At 38.1% G+C, this 24,253-nt stretch overlaps 1 protein-coding gene across 2 annotated transcripts in view; it reads left to right on the top strand.

Moving 5' to 3' along the window:
* Positions 1–24,051, top strand: part of dhx15 (DEAH (Asp-Glu-Ala-His) box helicase 15) — a 46,963-nt gene extending 22,912 nt beyond the window's left edge. For both annotated transcript variants that reach the window (XM_079596508.1, XM_079596507.1), the window contains exons 6-14: positions 2,417–2,584; positions 13,172–13,258; positions 13,534–13,683; positions 13,998–14,106; positions 16,166–16,357; positions 18,418–18,540; positions 21,789–21,979; positions 23,225–23,394; positions 23,513–24,051. In XM_079596508.1, coding sequence (XP_079452634.1) covers positions 2,417–2,584; positions 13,172–13,258; positions 13,534–13,683; positions 13,998–14,106; positions 16,166–16,357; positions 18,418–18,540; positions 21,789–21,979; positions 23,225–23,394; positions 23,513–23,630 — 1,308 coding nt within the window. In that variant the 3' untranslated portion in view covers positions 23,631–24,051. The remainder of the gene's footprint in view (positions 1–2,416; positions 2,585–13,171; positions 13,259–13,533; positions 13,684–13,997; positions 14,107–16,165; positions 16,358–18,417; positions 18,541–21,788; positions 21,980–23,224; positions 23,395–23,512) is intronic.
* Positions 24,052–24,253: the final 202 nt, after the last annotated feature.

Raw genomic sequence — 24,253 nt, 5'->3', positions numbered from 1 at the left:
TTTGTTCAACTTTGCTCGTTCAAATCAGGTCTAAATTACCACTGATTAAGATTAGTTTTCTCCTTTAGATCTGTGCCAGCTAATTTGCATCTGCAGCATGTAGATTAAAGGGTCCATTTAAAATATTTTCCTCCAGCATTGTATCATGCCCGCTGTGAGAAGCGAGGGATCTGGATTTGGCGCCCTGCTCCAGGTGCAGGCTCTTCTGCATTGGCACAGCCGCGTGTCCCTCTCTCCCCGGCGCCTTGGCAGCACGGATAGCAGTCCTCATGACAGCTGCCGCTTCCCAAGGGCTGATGGACTATTAATACTTTGGCTAATTTGATCAATCCATTCAGATTTGCCTTGTCCTGCACCGTTGTGGCAGAGCTTTGATTAAGATGCACATGGCCACCGGCGCCATTTTCTGCGCATATTGTACCCCAGGGAGCAGTGCAGAGCGTGCGTGGACTACCATGCCTGGGATATCAGCACGCTTACGAGCTTTAATGCTTTTATGGACAAATGATCAGCTATGGCTGCTTAGATACGCAATGAAAGAGTTTCAAGTAAAATGTCTCTGAGATGTTAAGGGCCTTTTGGTGTCATAGTGCATGTCTTGATATCGATAAATGCTTTATTATAACAGCCTGAAGTTTTTGTAGAGATCATTGCTTGACTGTTTATCGTTGATCTCTTTCCTGTTTAAGTTGCAATACTCACTTTGACCTGAGGATGGCAGTACTGCATAAGCTGTGACTATAAAATCAGTAGGTCCGTTCCACTTGTGATGAGCATAATGTGCTCATGCATGAAGACAAAGCTTTGTAGTAAATGCTGAGCATTCTTCATTTGTGAATATAGTGAATATTTTCTGATTCGTGAGAGAAGGCATTTAGTAATAGTGGTCTAGATTAACTTTGACACATTCTTGTAAAATGTATAGCTTTTTAATGGTTTGTGCTTCACTATGTACTTTTTTAAAACTGATTTGAACCGGTTGGATCAGTGCTATCTCTAATTTGCTGTGACGACTGTCATGTATTTCTAGATCTCAAGCCCACAATTTTTGTGACGTTCAGCATCACTTAACTGATCTGTTGTGATTTGCTCCTGGTTATGCATCATTGCAGCTTCCTCATCTCACATTAGCCCTACTACATTGCCATCTGGAATAATAAAGCTTGTGTGAGTGTACACACATACCCTTGTGACTGCCGCTGTTGATAGCGCAGCCATAGGAATCTTACCCAAGCGCTATGCACTCCAGCTTTCGTTTTCTCACTCGGTCGACACAACTGGCATGTCAAGTGTACCGCAACTAAACCACCCAAGCCTCAGTGATTCTGGTGTTTTTCCAGCATTGGGGAATTGATTCAGCAGTTAATGATGTTTGTAAAAGAAGCTAAGGTGGAGATTAGTGGGTAGCTGATCCAGAATCAGTTGATATGAGTTGAAGTTGGACATAAAGGGCAGATTACACATCATTACTGTTTGTCAAAACACTATTCTTCATGTTTTTTTTTAAAGGACAGTTCACTTAAAATGACAATTTTCATCATTTACTCATTCATAGTCATTTTTTATGTGTAACCTAAGATATTTTCCATACAATGGAAGTCAGCGGAGTCCAAAACAACATTGAACTCCAGTGACATTTGCTGTATGGACAAAAATACTTGAAACATCCTTCAAAATATGGTCTAATCCCAGGGAAACTGAACCAGTCACAAAATCCTAAGGGAACATTGTGGTTTTGTTACAATGTTTTTGTTTGGTGGCTTTTGGGTCCAATTGAGAAAAAAAAAAAAATAGCCTTTTCTGGATGGAAAAATGCAAGCCATCCTAGACTAACCTTTCATCATAAAATCACCCAGGCCCATTGGAAAATAATGTGTCCGTGAAATAATCTGCAAAATATTACGTTGCTGCTTAATTGCATGTTTCATGACACTTTCAAAGTGTCCAGTGAGTCAAAATGTATTAGTTTACACATTAATCTCCGTTTGAGGTCATAACATAGTATTGTGCAAGGAACTATGCTAGAATAAGTCTTTATCAATCCATATTCTGCACCTATAATCATAATTTGTGTGAAAAGGAATAAGTTGTTGGTGTTTTCCTGCCACTGTAGTGTTATTTTCAGCTGGAAACTGCAGTATATTGTAACAGAATATAACTTCACTGTAAAAATTATTTCTACTTCTACAATTTGTTTCATTAAATGTTACCTGGATTTTCTTTAAGTATTTGTTAGCAGTTTACTAGCAATTTCTTTTTCTTTTCTTTTTTCAATGTAGAGGCACATTTTGTTCCTAATGTGTAGTAATTCTATTGAATTGACTCCCCAAAAATGTCTGTCTTTTGGCACTTAGTGTTCATTTTGCACCTGATTCTCAGTCTGTGGCCTTTAACGTCAGTCTGTTTACATTTCTAGGAAATCGATGAAGCCTGCAAACGGATCAAACGAGAGATTGACGATCTCGGGCCTGAGGTTGGTGACATCAAAATCATCCCGCTTTACTCCACGCTGCCACCACAGCAGCAGCAGAGGATCTTTGAGCCACCTCCACCCCGTAAACCAAGCGGCGCCATCGGCAGGAAGGTAAACATCACCGCCACGCAACACGATACATGCCTGTAACTAGATTGTGTTTTGAACTGCTGTAAACACAGCATTTTCATGAAAGGTATTGCATTAGTCCCTCTGTGGTTTTCTTTGAGATATTGCATCAAGAATCAAAATATCTCAAAGACAAATGTGAAAGGGATAGTTTACCTAAAAATGTAAAATGTCTTTCATTCATCTTTGAAACACAATGAAGATATTTTCAATTTTCAATTTTTCCCCATGCATTGAATGTCTATTTTAAGCAAATCTCCCATGCATTAAAAAGTACAAGAAGAAATCAAAGTAGGGAACAAAATTCTAATGGATTTGAAACACCGTAAGGAGGATAAATTATATACATTTTTGGGTCAACTATCCCGTTCACGTTTGTCAGTGGAATATTAAATCAATCAAAATATTGATATTCATATTGGCACAGCCATAGTAGCCTTTTTAATCCATTTTAAAAAAGAGGATGAGAGAATGACTCAAGTTTGTCTGTAGAGGGAAGAATGAGGAGCAAGGAATGGTGGATATTAGGTTTTTCTTTTTTTCTCCCCTTCCACCTTTAGCTTTGGTGAAGCAATGACTCATAACATATGCTGCTTTTTTCAGTATATGATTTTTTTTTTCTCAAATTTTGGAAAGGAAATTTACTCATCCTTCTATCATTTGAAAAGTGTTAGCGCAGTAATCTTATTTTTTTCTTTAGTCTGTTTTGCTTCCCGTCTGTCGCCTGACTTGCCATTTTTCCATTTTTGGCATGTTGTCTTTGAAAGAATGAGATTCACTGTAGATGTTTTATCAGAGATCATCCACTGTAAAGTGTTTCATCATCCGTCATCCTTTACTCTTAGCAGGAGGTTGTGCAGATGCAATCGTCCTTTTGTTTTCTCTGTTCCCGTTTCACTTCTCTCCTCTCAAACAACCCTGACGATTACAGTATGAAAAGCACCTGGACGTCTGCGTGACTGGCCAAAGATCTGACAGAATATCATAACTGATCATCAGCTATGAGTTTGCAAACATTTAGCTGAACATCTGATGAGGAGTTGATTAATGAGTCATCGCCCCAGCTTCCCCTACAGAAACCGATCCGCTTGTCATTATTGCTGGCAAAGATTACTGATGTCCTAATGAGCGAACGCAAACGTTCTCTGATCCGCAAATTTCCTCATTCTTGTTCCTTCAACTTGATGGCTGTATTTGCAGCCTTAACGAAGTCTTTGCTACATGCCTGGTTTGTGTTTTGATGTACCAAAAAGCATCAGTGTCCGCCTGCTTCAGATATCAAGTATCTGCCTCGTCCATTCCTCTCCACTAGGGCATTGTGTCATTTCATCTCTCCCCTGTCCACTTCCATGTTTAAAGAGGCTCTGGGTTTCTCTGAGGTTTGATTACTCGTAAGCCAGGGCATAAGCTGCTTCAGAAGTTCAAACAACCGCTGCTGTTCGCCTGCACTGTTCAGAAGAAAATGAAAGTGAACATGGATTCACAGGGGCTGATGTGAATATGCAGCAACCCTTGTGATGCAAAATAATGTTGGGAACAGAGAACTGCATGTTCAGAAACTCTTCTATTTAACCCCCTCCCCCTTTAAAACAAATTATTTTCATGCCATTTTTATTTGATTTGTTGCTATTTATAGAAATTATTTGTTTATTTGTTTAATATATTGTCATATTTTTAGTCAAAAGCTCAGACTAACAAATAAAAGTAACTAAAAATGTTTCCCCTCTTTCACTTTCCATGAAAAATGTTTAAATTAAAAACCTTCCCATGCTATTACTTTAGGTCCAAATTTATTTTAACGCAATGTTTTTTTAATCCAACTACTGTTTCAGTATTATAGAGATAATATTGTTTTTTTATTCATATTTTGAAAAATTTATATTTTCTGTTTTAGTTAATTTTTGTAATTGTGTTGTTCCTTTTTGGGATGTCTATTTGCATAAATTCCCATAATCGGTCAAATTAACAAACAATTAATTGATTAATCCGTTAACCTTAACCTCTTTAATCCAAAGCGTGGGTGCCAAGTTATCACATTACTTAACCACTTAGCTGTTACTAACCAAAAATAGCTGTTGTTTTACAGTAAATGTAGGGAATATGACCACCTAACAAGGGCTTTTAAATTAGCTGACACTAGATGTGCTCTGTTTTCATAGTGTGAAAAGTTTTTCATGAAAATGTGAGCTGTAAAATCATTGTACAGAAGTCATAATATCATTGAAAAGGTCTCAACTAGCAGAATACAAGCACATTTGTTTGTTAGAGACCTAACTGTGCCAAGTATTTGTATGAAAGAGCACCGCTGACGCACATGTAAACAGTATACACAATGCTTTTTATCGATGAAATTCTCTACAATTAATCGATCATCAATTAAACATTAGCGTTCCTATTGTCATTTGTTTATTTTAGTACATCGTTAAACTAAATTACAATATGTTGTTTACCTATTACTTGGAACTTAATAAATTTTAGTTCCGGTCTTGGTTAACTTGCATGCTAATGGTAATCGTCTATTATTATTTATAGATTATTATGGTCTCAATACTGGCATTAGCACAGTTATTGCTCCTTGAGTAAAGCAACATACAACATCATGGTTGTCATGCAGCCCTTTACAGGTGACATCGTGTGTCGATATACATTGTGATGGAATGTTAAAGGTTTGTTGCATCAGGTCATTTTAACAGTAATTTGAACAAGCAGCAAAAATCGTTTTTTGAGTGTGCAGTATCTGTACAGCGTCTCATATTTATTTATTTTTTTGGCACCTTGTTTTTCTGTCCTTCTGTGGCAGCAGTACATAAGGATAGGCTCAGATTACCTTGTAAAAATGTCAACTCTTCACACCCTCTGGCATATATTAAACACAATGCATATAAGCCACCTTTAGCAGATACGGGGTGCGTGTGTGGATTTTGAGATCCGCACCTGTGCAGTCACATCCTCCTTCAGGACAAATCCAACAGCCCTATTGCACTGCTGATGCATGGATTTATTAGATGGGATTTAACTTCATGTGACACTCAGCAGTCACATGTATGGGAATTGAGGACTGTGGCAAATTTTGGCAGCAAAATTCTTGTTGATTCTTGAGTTAATTGGGATGTGGTAAGATCTCCCTGGTGCTGTGTGCAGGAATGGAGGGTTATGGAAGAATTTAGGAGACTGCGAGTGTGCCGTGTGTGTTAACCACCCAAAACAATCCTTAATGAATATCTGCTTTGAGTGCTTTTTACGAGGTATTTAGACCCTTCTAGCCTGATAGAGACCATGTTCAGGCATACCTTTGCTTGTAGTAAAAACATTTGATATGTCACTCTTCACTCGAAGGATTGTCATAATAACATGTCTGTTTTAAAGGTTGTCGATACAGCCCAGTAATGATTATGATTTTTGGATCTCCTTCCTTTCATGCAGCTTAAAACCCCGAGGCACATTGGAATTGTGCTATTGCTGACGAAATGTCTGTTTAGTTCAATACAGAAACAGACAGACGAGAATAGTCTCGTTCTATTTGCAATTGCCATGGTTTCCATAGTCACTTTTAATTCAGTTTGATTGAAGGCAGGGTTTCCCTTATCTTTTTAAATATGTAATGCGAGCGACTCTGTCTGGTCAACTGCTGTCATGGCGGAGCAAGTCAAAAAACATATCATACGGTAAAACTGTCGATGTGTTTATAGCTAATAATTACCTGAATAGCAGTACATCTGATTTAATAGCACAAACATTTGAAGGTAAGGCTATATCACCCACCAGAACTCACAATACGATATTGTTGTGAATGTATTAAATGAATAGGCTTGGACTTGGTGCTGATAACCCAATGCACAGGACAATGGTGACACCAGAATAAAAACATTCATGATTCTGAAGCTGAAACTGCATAATTATTTTAGACGAATATGCTTGCACTCTGTCACGGACTAGATATATGTAAAATAAATAATGTATAAGCCACTTTTTACTGGTAACAAGACATTTGGCATTATCAGAACCCACAAATATTCCCCCATTGCATTATTATGCTTTATATTCAACATTATATCTAATATTTTGTTGTAGTACTACTGACACAAAATCTGAAAACTAAAAATGTTCTCACACAGTAATTTAAATTTTTTCGGTGAACTATACACAACACATATTGTCACTATCCACGATGCATATTGTTGCATTTTTTTATTGCGATATATTGTAGGGCCCTATAAAATCTATTAGATTTTTTTTCCCCAAATTCTGTTTTTCCATTAAATTTTTTGCAAATTCTGTTAATTTTTGGGAATTCAGTTTTTTTTACCCTATACTATAATTAGTCATTAAAAGAGTGTGCTTTTAATGTTAATTATCAATTTACACATAAAATAGGAATGACCTTAAATGTATTGAGGTAACAAACATCACATTTACTGTGATACTAAATACTGCATGATGCAACATAACACTGCACTCTAAGTACTTCCAGTAACAACAAAATATTATATGGTTATGAGCTTTAAAGGGCACCTATTATGACATTTAAAATGTTCCTAATGTTGTTTAGGGAGTCCCCAACAACAGTTTTACGTGCATGCAATGTCAAAAAACACTTTTGTTTTCGTATAATATGCATTTATTTTTACCAGATTTGCTCACCGACTCCCAAATGATTCGTTCAACGACTCGTTTTTCCAAACCCCTCCTTTGCGCGACGCTAATCTGCGTTGATTGGTCAGATGACCCAGCAGTGTTTACAGAGATAATACTTATCGTTTAACATGGAGTACAATGATGCTTTTATCAATTAAATCGTGTTATAATAATGATTATAGTCCACTGCTTTGTAGTTTGTAGTAAAAAACTAAAAATAAGATAATGAATTTAATGTTACGTTAGCGAGCATAGCCCAGAGTTCATATTGTAAAAGCACAATCAGTCTTTGTTTGCATTAGCCCGATGCATAAACATAACGTTTTTACAAAAAAAAAAAAAAAAATGCAGTTACGTTACTACGAGGTATTACTCTATTCTTTAAGACAACTCCGAAAACAACGACAAACACTTCACATTAGTGTTGTCAAAAATATCGATATTTCGATAAATATCGATACTGAAATATCTGAACGGTACCAATACTAATTTCCCGAAGTATCGATACTAGCCAAACTTTCACTTTCACTTCTCCCCAAAGGCGCGTTGACAAACACCACACGTGACGCACTCGTCTCATTCGCTCTGGTTAAATAGCAAAAGTGAAGTGAATGGAAAGATGGCGAGGGCGGCGCCCCCGCGACTGGCTTTGGTTGATTGATAAAGAACACCGCGAGCGGGCATGTTGGAGAATAGCGCGGACACGCGTAAAAACACACCGCGAGCGAGTCGGAGTCGGAGAATAGCGTGGACACGCGATACACACCGCGAGCGGGCATGTCGGAGAATAGCGCGGACACGCGCTTCACACTGCGAGCGGGTATGTCAGAGAATAGCGCAGACACGCGCTTCACACTGCGAGCGGGCTGCGGGCACCCAAAAGATTGTTTGACAATCAATAATCCCTCACATCACTCATTTTTTTAAATTATTTTATAGGTGAAAACAGACTTAAGGAACAGGCTCCAGGGGTACCATTTAGCAAGCATAGGCTACGCTCAGCATCAGGGGTGTTTGTTGTTTGGACAGACCTTTCCCCACTGCTAAAAACAATCCTAAACGAAACTCTGTAACTCTTCTCATTTTAACTTTTCTGAAACATTAACCAAGATGGCCTAGTATTGTTGTTGATATGAGTCTGTGTTGTCTCGTTTTTTCACCGTAATTCTTAGTTAACATAATCTGACTGAGGAATCCGACAAGTAAACTGACAAGTAAACCGACAAGTTTAACTGTGGTCAAATGTAAATTAACTTGTGCCTATTTAACTTTATTCAGAAAATTATTATTTAATTCTGCAATTTGCCTTCATTAGCGATTATCATCAATTTGATTACACAGATATGAATTAAACTAGACAGCTAGACAATGGCATCTCCGAATTCAATAATGAAATGCCTTTAACTAAAATTTGAATGTTTAATCTTATTATTATACATTACTGACACTCTATCCTCCAATTTGATACTGTTGAGTGCTTTTTTACAGTAAAAAGCAAAAAAACAGTTTTGGCCTATTACAGTAGGCTATATTTTAATCTTTGATTACAGTAGGTTATACAAATACAACGGGTCATGTTAGCCCTGGTCCAATTAAAAAATATTAACAGATAGAACTCAGGACATTTTTGTTCATGTAAAATATACCTCATTGTCATGTTCTAGACTTGTTATATTTAGCTTTAAATAAAAAAAAATACCCCCTTAATATTGTGGCAGTTTTTTTCTCTGTGGTATCGAAAATGGTATCGAATATCGATATTTTTCAAGGTATCGTATCGAAGTTAGAAATTGTAGTATCGTGACAACACTACTTCACATATCTCAATACAATTGCCATTGAAGACCTAGAAGCTAAACTGTGCTTACACAACAAACAAAATAATTATTAAGCATGCTACATAAAACATAAATGCAACAATTATTAATAACACTTACAGGTTGTGATACGGAGGAGGAAGCTGATGCAAATACACTTGGAACTGAACCTTCCTTCAATATCAGCGGCTCGCGAATCCAAGTTTGATTGCATTTAAAAAGCAATCGTCTTCAAAATGGCGCGAACAAAGCACAAGGCTCGGACTATACTTCTGTGGTATAGTTGTATATATGAATTGTAGCCACTTAGTCTTCAAATGCTCCTCCTTGGGCAGATGAAAACAGTTGGCTTTTGAGTCGCACTTCAGAACACAGCGTCTCGTCGCCATGATATTTTCCCTGACCTTGGAGCGCAATAAGTGGGCGTATCGTATTCAAATAACTTGACAAGTTGACATCATCTAGTCAGAGAAAAAGCTTCGGCCTTCTAACGATTCATAAAAATGACTGAGTCGACTCTTACTTTTGAAAGACTAACTTTATATATGGTACACTTTCATATTTCAAACTTTGCAGGATGTTTTTGTTCACTTAGATCTATGTTACACACTACATGAAAAGTAAATTTCAAAATTCCATAATAGGCGCCCTTTAAAATATGAATGGTTATATTAACAGGTTAAAACGCAGTGCAGCTGCACAGCAGACACATCTAGTGAGCGTCTAGCGCAGCCATTGGTTGTGCTGCGGCAACTGCACGAACCTATGGCTCTTCGCGCCCTGGCGCTTAACCTAGAAATCAGGTAAAATAATTTCTTAACCTAGAAATCAGGTTAAATCGACTGAAGCGATCCCCTGATCAGAACGGGAGGGGTTGTGTTGCCCAAATATTATTATATTTCTTGAGTGGAGTAATAATGCTGAAATTCAGCTTTGTCACCACAGGATTTACATTTTGAAATGTATTAAAATACTTCACAATATTACTTTTTTATTGCAATTTTAATCAAATAAGTGAACCACTGGTGTCCATACGAGACTTAATTATTCCAATCTTATGACCAGTAGGGTATGTAGTGTGTCTCTACCTTGAGGTATTTGACCAAAAATGAACATTGAATGAGAGGCTCATTCGAGAGAATTGAAATTGCACTTATTCAAGTGAAATGTTGCTGGTATTAGCCTTGTTCAGTCAGCCCGCCAACCTTTTTCCAGACCACTTGCTTATGGATCATTGCTTCCTAAAAGATGCAATTTCTCAACACCTCATGGTTCAATGAGTATGACTAAGTACTTGTAATGCATTTAGTGTTTTTGCTGTGAAATTCATTCCAATGGTGCTCACCTTTTGATAATTTCCATGGCTACCACTCTGGAATATATTTCATCTCAAAGGTCTTTCCCAGGTGGCCCTATTTTCTGAAAGGATGCAGACTGGTTAGGAACCCTCATTTCTTTTTATCATATGTCTGGAGCGCTCCGGACCCCGCTGTCATTCAGTGGTCTGTTAGGAGCACGCTCTGTGGTCATTGGGTCGTGGCCCCCAGTCTCCAGACTCCAGATGGCCTTTTTTCAGCAAATTCTCCCGGCCTTTCTATGAATATATAGGTAGATGATTCTTTTCAGCAGCTGAATTACATCAGGTCAAAGGCTCCATGAATGGAGTAAAAGAAAAAAACACTTTTTGAAGCCAAGCATTTTGTGGCTAGAGCGAAATCCACTTTTAAAAGTAGGACTTAAGTGCCTGAAAGGCATTTTGAGGAGGCTGAATTACATGAAATATTTAAGCTTTCTCACTATTATTTGTTTTCTGTTAGTAATAGAGGCCAGAAATTATGAAACTCAATTTGCATTTTGCAAATATACATAGAAAAAAACTTTTTTTAATGGAGCGTGCTAAAGGAAGCACTTATAATACTATTGCTCCCATTTAAGGTTAGGATTTTAAATACATCCCTAACCTAATGAATTAAAACTTCAGTGCTTGTTTTTTGCTGTATGCGTTATTTATAACTCAAACTATGTGCCTATTGCTGCAAGACATTGAATTATTTTTGAGAAAAAGGTGCAAAAATCCCATTGATTTTAATCGAAAGGAACCTGAGCCATATTTAGGAACCAGAATATCATACTCATTTAGTAAGAAATGGACATTTACCCTATTCATTTTTTAATCTTATTATGAATGATGCATCCATGCATGTTTCATTTTCTTAAATGTATTTTTTCAAGATTTATTTTTGATCTTGCTAATTTTAATAAATTGGTTATAACCTGATATTCCGGTGACACGACAGACTTCTCCAGTCATTTAATCCATGACTTGCATGCGAGCAACATTCCAAACTATTGTTATCTATGAATGTACACCTTCTTTTGTCAATGACGACATCCTTCTACAGCTCTGGGGCTTCTCAGTTTTTTTTCGGGCCACTCGCATAGTTTTGAATTGAACACAAAGCAAAACCTTCTAAAATTATAGAGACTTAAACCTACTTGACTCACATTGGGGTTTCTCGTTGTGTGATGCATGACACTCCCATTTGGCTTTTTTAAAACTTGTGCCAGTTGCCGATGCAGTGTTATAAAGCTCTCCTGAAGCTTTAGCTCTCTTCTTGGACACTGTCATCTCAGCGTATCAAAGACAGTCCACAGTCTCTAGCTCAAAGATGATTCAATATGTCACTATACCACACATGATGAAGGCCACCTGTACTGTAAAGGGACCGAGAGAGCAAAGAAGCGAGACGTGGCATTAATAATACAGTTTCTTAGAGGTGTGCTTCTCCAGGGAGGGGAAGATGGCTGCATGCTGTGCACAGACATGTATCTTGCCGCCAAAAAGAGCAATAGTAATATGTCTGGACGGGCTGCTCGGCGGAAAGCAGTCCGGCTCAGCCAGCACACTCCCAATTTGACTTGATTGCAGCAACTGTTGCCTTACTCCCCTGTAGGGTTGTATTAGTCTTCCAGCTTGCGACAGCTCACTGAAGTGTCTTTAAGGATTTAATTCCCACTGATTTTTTTTTTGTGCCTTTTTTCCACCCCCTCTCGTTACCACATAATTTTTTTCTTTTCATTAGATTTTTTTGTTTTGTTTGGCCAGATCAGTACAGAAGTCTAAAATATAAAATAAAACAAATAAAATATCAAAAGCGAGCAATTATGGTTTGATGTATGGCTACATACATCAAAATATGTAGCTTAAACTCAGAGTAAGGGTTTAAACTTTTATTTTGAGACGTGTTTGTGTGAACGGTGCCAATCTGAGACGCACGAAACCTACAGGCGTGGAAATAATTAATATTAAACTAATAATAATTAATATTAAAATATTTGTTAAACCTGCAGGTCAAATATTTAATTGAATCGCAATCGCCTTTGTGAATTTACAATAGCACCATGCTACAGTATGTTTTTTTTAAATGTGCAGCCTTAGAATATGATCAACGGTTAATGGATTCTTGTCTGCGGAATGCATCACTTCCGGTATTTTGACGAGTACTCAACACAAGTAAATTGCTGTAGAGGATTTTTAAAAATAGAGTACCCTGAATTTAATTGTGGAATTGTTACAACCCTTGTGATATTGCCCTCATCACACTTGCCTTTATGTGTAGAGAGCAGAAATATTGTACAGTCTTGAGGGTGTCAACTCTTGTTCCTTTTGGTCATTCCTTCATAGCAGTGTTCAAAAAATAAATTGGATAATCTTTGCATTTTTATAGCAACATACTTAATACTAATCCGTACTCCATAGCAACCGCAAAGCAATGTTCTGAAAACATTCAGATAATCATAGCAACATGGCAACTTTCTTAGTAGCAATTATAACATTTTTGGATTATATCGATGTACTTAAACGCTCAGAACACAAACCTATCTGCATAGCAACCCCTTGTCAACCACCCAAGTTCCATTGTGGCAGTGAGTTTACCTCAGGCAAGCACCTTTCTTCAGAAATGTTATGCATAGTCATCCAGGTAATTTTAGAGTGTCTAGTATAACTTGTTCAAAAAGTAGATGGACTTTGAGTTTTGCTTTTATTTATTTTTTGGTCAATATCTGTTTGGTCAGTTTGATCTCAGTCTTGACCGTAATGTTTCTCCTCTCATAGGTTGTGGTTTCTACAAACATCGCTGAGACGTCCCTGACCATCGATGGCGTGGTGTTTGTAATTGATCCTGGATTTGCCAAGCAAAAGGTTAGTCTTCTCTTCTCTGCCTCACTTGTCTAATCTCACCCCATCATCTGTTTCTCTTGCTTCTGAAATCCCCAGATAAACCCAGTGGCGGGGCTCTGACAGTGACTCGAGATGGAAAAGCTTGTTATTTATTCTGCTGACATTTCCCTAGCCCAGCTGCTGCTGTCATACATGTAGTCCAGTCAGAGATGAAGGATGGCTTCGCTTTGGCATATTGCTGTGGTGCAATGGTGTGCATTTATTATTCACACAGCTCTTTCCTTCTCGTCGCACAGGTGTATAACCCTCGTATTCGAGTCGAGTCGCTGCTCGTAACGGCTATTAGTAAGGCTTCAGCCCAGCAGAGAGCCGGCCGTGCTGGACGTACGCGCCCGGGAAAGTGCTTCCGACTCTACACCGAGAAGGCCTACAAGACTGAGATGCAGGTTTGTGTAACGGATCATTACTGCTGTAGGCTTCTGGGAAGCGATTTGATTATATGCCAGCGATGTTGGTTGGGTCATTTGTTGATCAAACAACAGATGGACTCAGTGGTCAAGCCAGACACTGGTTCCTTCACAAGTCTTTAGTACTTCTGGTCACTTCTAGCCTCTCTTTTGTACACACGTACAAATGGAAAATGTCCATATCAGCTAAATGAGTTTGAATTTCCTCAGGAGCTGCAACTTGAGAGTATTAATAGAAAGCATCAGCTAATTTGTTTTCCTTTTTCTTTGTTTATCTGCATTTCTCCTGTCAGGATAACACATACCCTGAGATTCTCAGGTCGAATTTGGGCTCTGTGGTGCTACAGCTCAAGAAGCTTGGTATCGATGACCTAGTGCACTTTGACTTCATGGACCCACCAGGTATAGAATAAAGTTTTGAGTTTGTTACTCAGTGTCTGATACTATAAAATGATTCTGTGTTATGGGGCAGCACACTTCCTCACATAAATGGTCTGATATTTCGGAGTCTTTGCTTTGATCGTGTAATTGCTTTTATGCTATATGAAGACTGATGTGGAAATTCATTAAAACTGCATGATGACCAGACTTGTAGTCGTTGAATAGTAACGACTGGAACATTTCCTTGTGATTGGCTCATCATCTTTTCTGAACGGTTCATGACCTTAAAGATCTCTAAAGCCTCCCTGAAAATGCTTATTGAAGCTTTCTACTTCTTGAAATACTGATACATTTGACTACTTAAAACCACCTAACTAAATGTATGATGGGTAATATAAAAGACAATATTCAGTATCGTTTAGGGCTGCCTACAAATACGATTTTTCTTGTCGACTAGTAGTCATTCCCTCAAGTCGTTAATCGACTAATTGCACATTTATATTAGTTTAATTACTTAAAGATTTGCAGCGGAGAATACTAAACCATAATGAGCGTTTAATATATACAGGCGTAATATAGCCTATTCTGCACTAAAGCGCACAAAGCTTGCTGCAAAGCAACGGCAAAAGTAATGATTATGAATGTTGGAAAAAAGAGCAAGACGACTTTTTAATTATTTATTAATGAACTAGTGTTTTCAGTTTCCGTGTCAGCTGCAAAGATGTTGACGATGCTGAATCACCATCTCCGCAGTATAGTGAATGTCAAATTAAAATTTAGTTAGTGATTCATTTATATAAAACAATGTAACAATTAAATTATAACACACACACACACAAATACAAATATATTATTTGTTTATTCATATATTTAAAATGTAAAAAAAGCAATAATTTTGGATGATGCTGAAACTAATATAGGTCGTTTAGTTGAAGTTCCCAGGGTACCGTAGCTTATGTATTTGTTTACCTGAGTTCAGTAAGCATGGGATTAGATGCACTCAATCTGGCACACAAGAGGCCAAATGAAAACATCAGGAATTTGTGGCACTGGATGAGGCTGATGGAAGCCATTTGCCAAATACTCGCTTAAACTTTCCTTACTTTAATGTACCTTTTAGCTTTCCTTCTCATTGATTTGCCTTCAGTTAACACACCGGCACGTTCCCTGTTATAGTTCATTTCTGATGTGGTGTCCGCATCGTAAATTACTTTTCCAGGCGGGCTCACTGCATGGCATCTATACTTAATTATTGCCCAAAACAGATTACTTGCCTTAGCACGAGCAAATGCTACATCCTTTCAAAACAAATAGAAAAAGTATTTCTGATATACGAGATCAATACTTGTTCATAATAACAAACTGACCGCTGCACTTTTTTTAAATGAAGTTTTCCTGACTCATTGATAAAGACAGACAGTCTTTCATCCTATTCAGCAAACTTCTCCAAACCTTAGGCAATGCTAATTTTCAGTTAACATGCAACTGGTCATTAGAGCCAAACTCTCTAGAGCCAAAGGTCAGTAATTGAATTTGTTGGTGTGTGACCAGTGTTGATGCATTAAGTAGAGCTTCCTCCCTATAATTGAATTAGTGGCGCTGCTGTTTGGAACTGCTTGCATGTCAGATGAAAAATTAGCCCCCTTTGTCTTGAATTAAAAGTTAGTAGTTGTCCAGGGGACCACAGCCACAATGTTTTTACTGCAAACCGATGGCTTTCATTTGCCTCTTATGTTGCTTTTTTTTATATACCTCCAATGTAGCTAATGCAAGTATCCCATATTACTTTTGCTCATGCTTGGGTTTAGAATGAGTGATATGTATCATCTATTATAATATTGTAATTGTTGTTTTAACAATGTGCCTAGTTTTCATAATTTCACAAATTAAAGATGGTCCTACTACCCTAACTATAAGGTCCAATTGACAAAATATTGTCCAATTATTGTTCAACAAAAATCATTTTTGTCATTCTCACACACCTACTCAGCACACCTCCAACAGCCTGGCAACTACTCATGGCATTTTACAAAAATGTCCCAGTTTATTATTGTATTGTAATATCATATTTTTCTGGCAGCTCCTGAGACCCTGATGCGAGCCCTGGAGCTGTTGAACTATCTTGCCGCACTGAATGATGATGGTGACCTGACGGAGCTGGGCTCCATGATGGCTGAGTTCCCTCTTGACCCCCAGCTGGCCAAGATGGTCATCGCCAGCTGCGAGTTCAACTGCTCCAATGAGATCCTGTCCATCACCGCAATGTTATCAGGTAGTATGTGCTCATGTACACACATGACCCCTGCATATGAATTATTAGAGAAGAATGGCTATGAAATTTAATCTAACGGACTATGAAATATTAATGCTTTGTAGCTCACTCATTATCAATTAGAAGCGTGTCTGAAAATGCTCAGAACGAAATGACAAAAAGATGTTAGTCTTCTGTTTCATTGTCTACATATCCACAATTTTAAGTTGCCAACCAAGTTAATCATAATGGTTGCATAAACAGTCTGCTTATGCTTTTAGCTGCTTGGCTGAAGTCATTATATAGAACGACTCTCAAAGGAAGGACTCGCAAACAGTCAAGTCTCTTAATGTGTCGCACTGTTAGACTGCTAAATCAGAATGGTGCTTGAGCTATTAAATGTCTGTGATGCAGAGGGGTGGGGGAGAGTAGGACATAGGATACAACCGCTTAAGACAGGGGTGTCCAAACTAGTGTTGCGATATTTCGATACGTGTGGATACTCAAATATCTGAAATGGTTCCAATACACTTTTTCTACAGTATTGACCAATCCCAGCTGCACGTTCTCGCTCTCTTCCCTTCGACAGTGAATTGACACGCACAACCCTCCTCTCACTCACTCGTCTCATTCGCCCCTGTTGAATACGGCTTGTATTGCGCATAATTTTAGTAATTCCCACAGGTTTCACGCTCACACCAAAAGCGCACACACCACTGATCTATATAAGTGCCGTTCACATAAAGCCGCCTCTCAAACAATTCACAAGTACCGAATTGACTTATTTTTCGTGGCTTGTTGCATTTAAACGGTCAAATACATTTAAAAAAATGGTCAAAATGCCCATTTTGCTGAGTATTCAGGTGAATACAGTCAGTTTTTCCCAATGGTATAGAAAATGGTGTCAAATATGCTGTTTATCGGTAGCATGATCGAGAGTGGCGTTGTGCCCAGCGAGTAAACTCATTTGACCAAAAGACAACGCAGCGTGACTTTAGAGCAAACTTAATAAATAATCTATGTGGTGCGGTTCAAACAAGTAGTGCTGATCCGCTTTTGGCGCGTTTAATGTTTCTCATACACAATGGAAATGGCAGCACTTGTTAGTTATTAAATTATATTCACTCACAGTTCTGCTACACCTGGCCAAAAATTTAGTGCTGTCACCTTGTGTTGATATTGTGAAACTGCATGATTTGTAAATTATGCGTGGCGGGTCACGTAATATATTTTAATAGACAAACTTTGGACAGCCCTGGCTTAAGAGCTATCGCTTACTAGCGCTTTAGAGGTTCAAGCTTTGTTTGACAGATCTGAACTGACCCGAGTAACCCTTCAAACAATTATGGGTTCCAAATCAGGTCTAATATAACCTAAAATAAAAAATATGAACCTCAGTTTTCTTTAAAAAAAAAAGAAAAATATATATTTTAAAATATTAAAAATAAGTCTTTTTTAAGGACTAAATTTAAGATTTATGTATTTGAACTGCATATCAAATTTACATCCATTTTGATTTCTGTTTTAACTAATTTAATAAGGAACTTAAATATATATATTTTATTTAATCTTAATTAAAAACTTAGTGGCGCATATTCATCAGTCATAAATGAAACGGGTAAGCTTTCTGCACTCAAAAAATCATGACATTGTTTACATGTACTGTGAAAAAAAAATAGTAATGAACTCATACATTTTTTTTTAATCATTTTAAAATTGCAATCCAAACGAATGTAAATGCATTTCAAATAAATGTTGGCCTAAGTATTTTTTGTGTAAATGGCAGCATGTATTTTAAATGAACGTCAGTCAGGTTTGACTGTGTCGAGTGACCTCGTCCCCCCAGAAAAATTCTCAGGCCACAGGTTTAGCTTAATTTCCACTGCAATAATTTCTCTCTTCCAAAAAGGCAAAACGAAAAGCCGAAAGCAGAAGCTCTCCCCCCACCCCGTCCTACCATTTGGTGTAGTCTACCCTGTGCCGTGCTCTAGCCTCAGAACTAGGCCTTTTGTCCTGTCTGGGTGAACGCTTGACTCATCCCTATGGGCGGCTATGTTGGGGCCCATACCAACCTTGTTTAGTCCCACAGTGCTTTGTGCGTCCCACCGAAGCCAAGAAGGCAGCTGACGAGTCCAAAATGAGGTTTGCCCACATCGACGGGGACCACCTGACCTTGCTCAACGTCTACCATGCCTTCAAACAGAGTACGTATACACACACATACACTTGCATCTTATACTCATGTGAAATGATTCCCTCCCCCCATTTTTAATTAGCCTAATTGCCTAAATCTATTACAACTAATTTCAGGTTGTTTTTGTAGGTGGCTGAAAATCGTAATTTGTTTCATCAAAATCAGTGCCTTCGAGGCACCATGGTACTAAAACTGTTCTGAAAGGCACAGCGAATTATGTGCAGTTCATTTCTCACTTTAGCTTCCATATTTTCTCAAACTCTCATGGGGTTTCTTGCATCTCACTCGGTATCTAGTTGTCAGTGCTTATTTGAAACATTCTAAAAATCATGAGAGTATTTTTGTGTTCATGTGATGCTGACAAGTTTCATGTTACGGCATTTTAATTTGTCAGTACGAAAAAGTCCAGAGAATTTGATTGTTTAAATTGTATAAACCCTTTAATTTAGAACCAGATTACATACATTTTGAAATTAGCAGAAACATGATTCTACAGTTAACATTTAGAGACCAAACCTTTGATATTCATGATACAACTTTTTTTCACCCCATAAGGAAGCCATTGGTAAACCATTTTGTTTAGGCATAATTTGCATTGGGGTATAACGCGTTGAAAAACAGTTTTCACCACTGTTTTTCAATACACAAAGTTAAAGTGAAAAGTTTTGTATTCACAACACAATTCAGCACACAAATGTAATTGAAAGGTAATATATTTCAAACAGTAAGTGTACTGCCATAAAATCATGAAATTTCAGTATTTGACATTTTAATGTATTTATATAGAAGTAAAATAAGAAAAATATTAGATGTTAAATACTTTGTTAATAGATAAATTGTTCAGTTAACTTAATGCGGTTTTATTTTTCCTTACAAAAACGGTGGTTGTGGTCAATTCTAGTGTCAGCTTCTAGTACGTGTTACCCACTTTTAATGACAATTAGGTTACGTATTTAATTGCTTTATACCAGGGGTTCTCAAAGTTTTGATAGGTGAGGGCCAATTTAGGAACCCAACATTGAACTGAGGGCCGCCAAAGGGGCGGGGGAGAAAAAGAAAAAAAAAACTGAAGAGAAAATCCCATTTGAAATAATTTTAATGACCAGGTTGCATCTCTACAGTTTAAATTTACTGCAATAAACACATTTTAATTTATAACTGAGGCTAAACCTGGCAAAACTTGTGAAAATCTTGAGAAAAATTGCAATTCAAACAAAATCCCTAGTGTTCTCTACCCTCAACAGACAAATTTTGGATATAACAGTCCTGTGTGCAGTCCATTTCAAGTACGAGAGAGAGAGAGAGAGAGAGAGAGAAAACAGAGAGACAGACAGAGAGACAGACAGAGAGAGAGAGAGAAACTTTTAAAATAGAAGCTTACCAAACAAGTCATCATCATCATGCATATCATCATATCATTGCCTGTCATGGTGCGTTCACACCGGACGCGAATAGCGCGTCAGGCGCGAGTCATTTCAATGTTAAGTCAATGCAAAGACGCGTTACGCGCGTAAACGTCTTTGCATTGACTTAACATTGAAATCACTCGCGCCTGACGCGCTATTCGCGTCCGGTGTGTGGGTGCAGTCAGTCGCGTTTCCATTATTACTGCACCCACACACCGGACGCGAATAGCGCGTCAGGCGCGAGTGATTTCCATGTTAAGTCAATGCAAAGACGCGTTACACGCGTTTTACGCGCATAACGCGTCTTTGCATTGACTTAACATTGAAATGACTCGCGCCTGACGCGCTATTCGCGTCCGGTGTGAAAGCACCATTACAGATTTGCGCAAATGTTTTGCCCTATTATTAGCCTATCTATCTATTTTAATCCGTAATTGAAAAATGAACGGTTATTGTCTTTTTGAAACGAAACACTTCTCAAAACGTCTTTTTGAACACCAAAATTTTAATTTGAAACACCAACTGCTGCGCAAAAAAAGTAGCCTAAATATCGACGAATTTTCAGATTTTTGTTTATGACTTTTTGACACTTTTTTAAGCATTGTTGTATTTTATTTGACAAAAGCACAACGTTTTATTGTTATTATGAGTTCACATAAATAAAAGTAGTTGCGAATAATGTATTATTATTTTATGTATGATCAGAAATTAGATAAAAAAATGTAAGGTAATGGAAACGAGGCTATTAATAAGCTTGTCATTAAATCACACTGAATATTGATTACTTGGTCAACATAACGTTACCCTTTTAAATTGCAATGGGATTTGAATTGCAATGGGATTTGTGGTGCTCTTTTCGGTTGGCCACGATTCCTCTGATGTTCCTCTGCTGCAATTACCTTCTTGCAGATCAGGCAAACGGCTTTATCCGACCCGTGAGGTTCGACAAAGTAATCGTTTGTCCATTTATCTTGAAACTGCCTTTTCTCCTCGCTAACATGACGTTTTTTTCTCGAAGGGCCAGGCTCCCGCCCTGGCTCTCGCTCCATCATATCCATCTAACGTTACAGACAACCGTTCCGTTGATGCCTTCTGGGAGTGAGAGGTCAAGTGCGATCGGTCGTAATTACCGCTTATGCCTATAGATGCCGCTAAACACCACTAAACGAAAAATTATTTTTCCAAAGCAATGTACAGTTTTAACAGTTTTACAAATGTTATCAGATGTTATCGCGGGCCGCCAGAAATGTTTCCGCGGGCCGCCATTGGCCCGCGGGCCGCACTTTGAGAACCAATGCTTTATACAAATGTTGCTGTTCTGCTTCTCTGGGTCTCTGAGGGTTGCATTTCTTCCAACTAAACAATATGGGCCAATAGCTGGTATGATCACAATATTTCTTGCATTCCTAGTAACACTCTAGTCTACATGTATATATTGTTCTGTTATTGTTAGACGATCATTTTAAAAGGTGATTTGTAAACATTTCTGATGTCAAGCAAGGTTTATTCCCACGAAAGCAAGAATGTGGTTCTGAGACGCTTTGTTTGAACAAACAACATTGGCTCAACCAATGGCTTAAGTTTGGGGTGGTAATTTGTTTAGCCCGCCAGTAGCAGATATGGAAAAGTGTTTGGAAAAATTTTTGAAAAGATTTTTTTAGCAAGTCCATTTTGTGACGTGAGTGCTGCAAAAGTTACACACAAAAATGACAGATTTCAAAGACTTCAAGATTTGACAAGCTGCATAATTAGCAATTTAGTTTATAGATGATTTTGCAGTGCTGGTCTGAGTTCAGGTCTGCTTGTATGTTGCCCTTAACCTGGTTTTAATGTGTAACTATTCTATTCCAAGACCACGAGTCAGTGCAGTGGTGCTATGATAACTTCGTTAACTACCGCTCACTGATGTCGGCTGATAACGTGCGGCAGCAGCTCTCACGCATCATGGACCGCTTCAACCTGCCACGACGCAGCACAGAGTTCACCAGCCGAGACTACTACATCAACATTCGCCGAGCTCTAGTCACTGGCTTTTTCATGCAGGTGTGTTTGTCTTCAAATATTCACTTACATTTGTTTTACCTGTTAACTGTCACTGTCCTGATATTGGGACGGTTGGCACGTTTTCCCCCATCACACATTTTAGTCACACAAGTAGATATCATTTGAAAGATTAAACTCAAAATTCATCACTGAAAACGTTGAGGTCGTGCGCTAGTTTGAGTTGAAGTTTCGTCATGACCAAACGTTAGCGATTGGTTACGGTAGACCCAGAGTGGCTCTGGGCAGATCCAATAGTTTTAAACTTCAGAGTACCCGCCTACAAGGAATTTAACGCTTACCAATGGAGAGAGGCCAGGCTCTCTGTACAAATGAAATGTACTTCAGTAGTTCTGCCATGCATGGGTATCTAAATAGAAAAATAATAATAGCCTGATAAAACATCTGATCTTACTTTTTAATGTTCATATCTAGTTTGGCTCACTGATATATTCTTTTTTAATTCTCAGACGCCAATGCTTTTGCACCCAATTTTCTCATCTTTGTTGATTAAGTTTTTTCCCCACTCTTTTACAAAGTACTACTGCTTCCCTGATGAAAATAAATAAATATATATCAACAATTCTGTATAGTGAATATAGTCACAGCTGAAGTGGTGCCAAGACAGTAACGCCCTTTAGCTATGATCATTTATAATAGAACAGCCTTGGATGATCTTACGACTGAAGGGTTTATTTAAGACTTAGTCCACTTTAGTTTTTTTAATCCTAAACTAAAGTACAGCTAGTTTTAAAGTAGAGCTTGATTTCTCCTTTTATTCTCTGTCTGAATTAAAAGATACCGTGTCTGTTGGGAATGCAGAATCACTAAGGCTTGCTAATGTAATGCAAGGCTTTCTATCAAAGTGTGACCATTTAATGCACACAAGAAATCAAGGCAATTTTCGTCCCACGTAGCGAAAATAAATGACGCTTTTATCGAGTCGCTCTCCGGGAAGGGGGTACCTGAAACAAGTGACCTGACTAGTTGAATTACTCCATTAATATTGAAATATTTGTCAACATTAACCTTTACTGGTGAGACAAATTTGCACCTTGGTGTACGAATTACCGGGAGTTGCATTCCCGACGTCTCTGTTTGAGTCGGCCGTTTATTGAGACTGATTGCCCGGGTTAATCTCGACATCCTCACACTGCCTGTGTAGGTGCCTGAAGAAACGTCAGTGTGTGCGCATTTGGTTTGCTTGTGGTTGATTTATTTGTTCATTTGCGTGTCTGGTTTTATCAGGTTGCTCACCTGGAGCGCACCGGCCACTATCTCACAGTGAAGGACAACCAGGTGGTCCAGTTGCACCCTTCCACCGTACTGGACCACAAGCCCGAGTGGGTTCTCTACAATGAGTTTGTGCTGACCACCAAGAACTACATCCGCACCTGCACTGATATAAAACCCGAATGGTAAGCTAAAACATGCAAATGCAGAATTTGTTTGTGCATTGTTGGCAAAGAGTAAATGTTTTTGCAACAAAGAAAGGAAAAAGTTAGTAAACATTCTGTGTACCGTCTTTTCCTGTAGGCTGGTGAAAATCGCTCCACAATACTACGAAATGGGCAACTTCCCTCAGTGCGAGGCTAAGAGGCAACTGGAGCGCATTGTTGCTAAACTTCAAACCAAGGAGTACTCTCAATACTGAACCTAACCGAACGGTATAAGGACTATACATTTTGAATTCAATATGCGCTGTGCAATGCTTCTGAGGTTGTACATCATCACACATTGTCATTCAACATTAGATTTCTGTCTGTGTTTTGTTTTTTTGTTTTGATTTGTCGTCAAGATATAATTATTTTTTTATAACTCTGCTCCGAGCTCCTCCGTGCATTTTGGCACCTGATAAAAACATAGTTAAATTGATCAATTTAGGCACTAAGGATGGATTGGGAGCTAATGCTTAACAGGGATACCACCATCAACTTTTTTTGCATGAGCATTCATGTGGATGTTGACATTCCTTATTGACATTGAGAACTTCCTGCTATGTTATTGAGTAGAAAAGTCCCTGTTTATTCTGTAAAGGAGCTTTTACTTCAATAATAAAAAAAACCTTGATATCAGTCATGCTCAATCAAGTTCATGTGTACTATTATTTTTGTTGAATAAAAATAAAAGAATCAATTATACAAACTTACTGCACTAGCTTCTGAGGAGGACCTAAATTGCACAAATGCATTCACAGCTTTGCAGTTGCAATCAAAATAAAGAAGTATAGACCATAATGTTTATTAATGGTTGGATAGAGATTTATTGAATGAGTTC

This window comes from Phoxinus phoxinus (genome assembly GCF_949152265.1).
Source record: "Phoxinus phoxinus genome assembly, chromosome: 2".
NCBI classification, from domain to species: Eukaryota; Metazoa; Chordata; class Actinopteri; order Cypriniformes; family Leuciscidae; genus Phoxinus; species Phoxinus phoxinus.
Note: the sequence above shows the minus strand (reverse complement) of the source record. Positions and strands in the feature narration are given on the sequence as shown.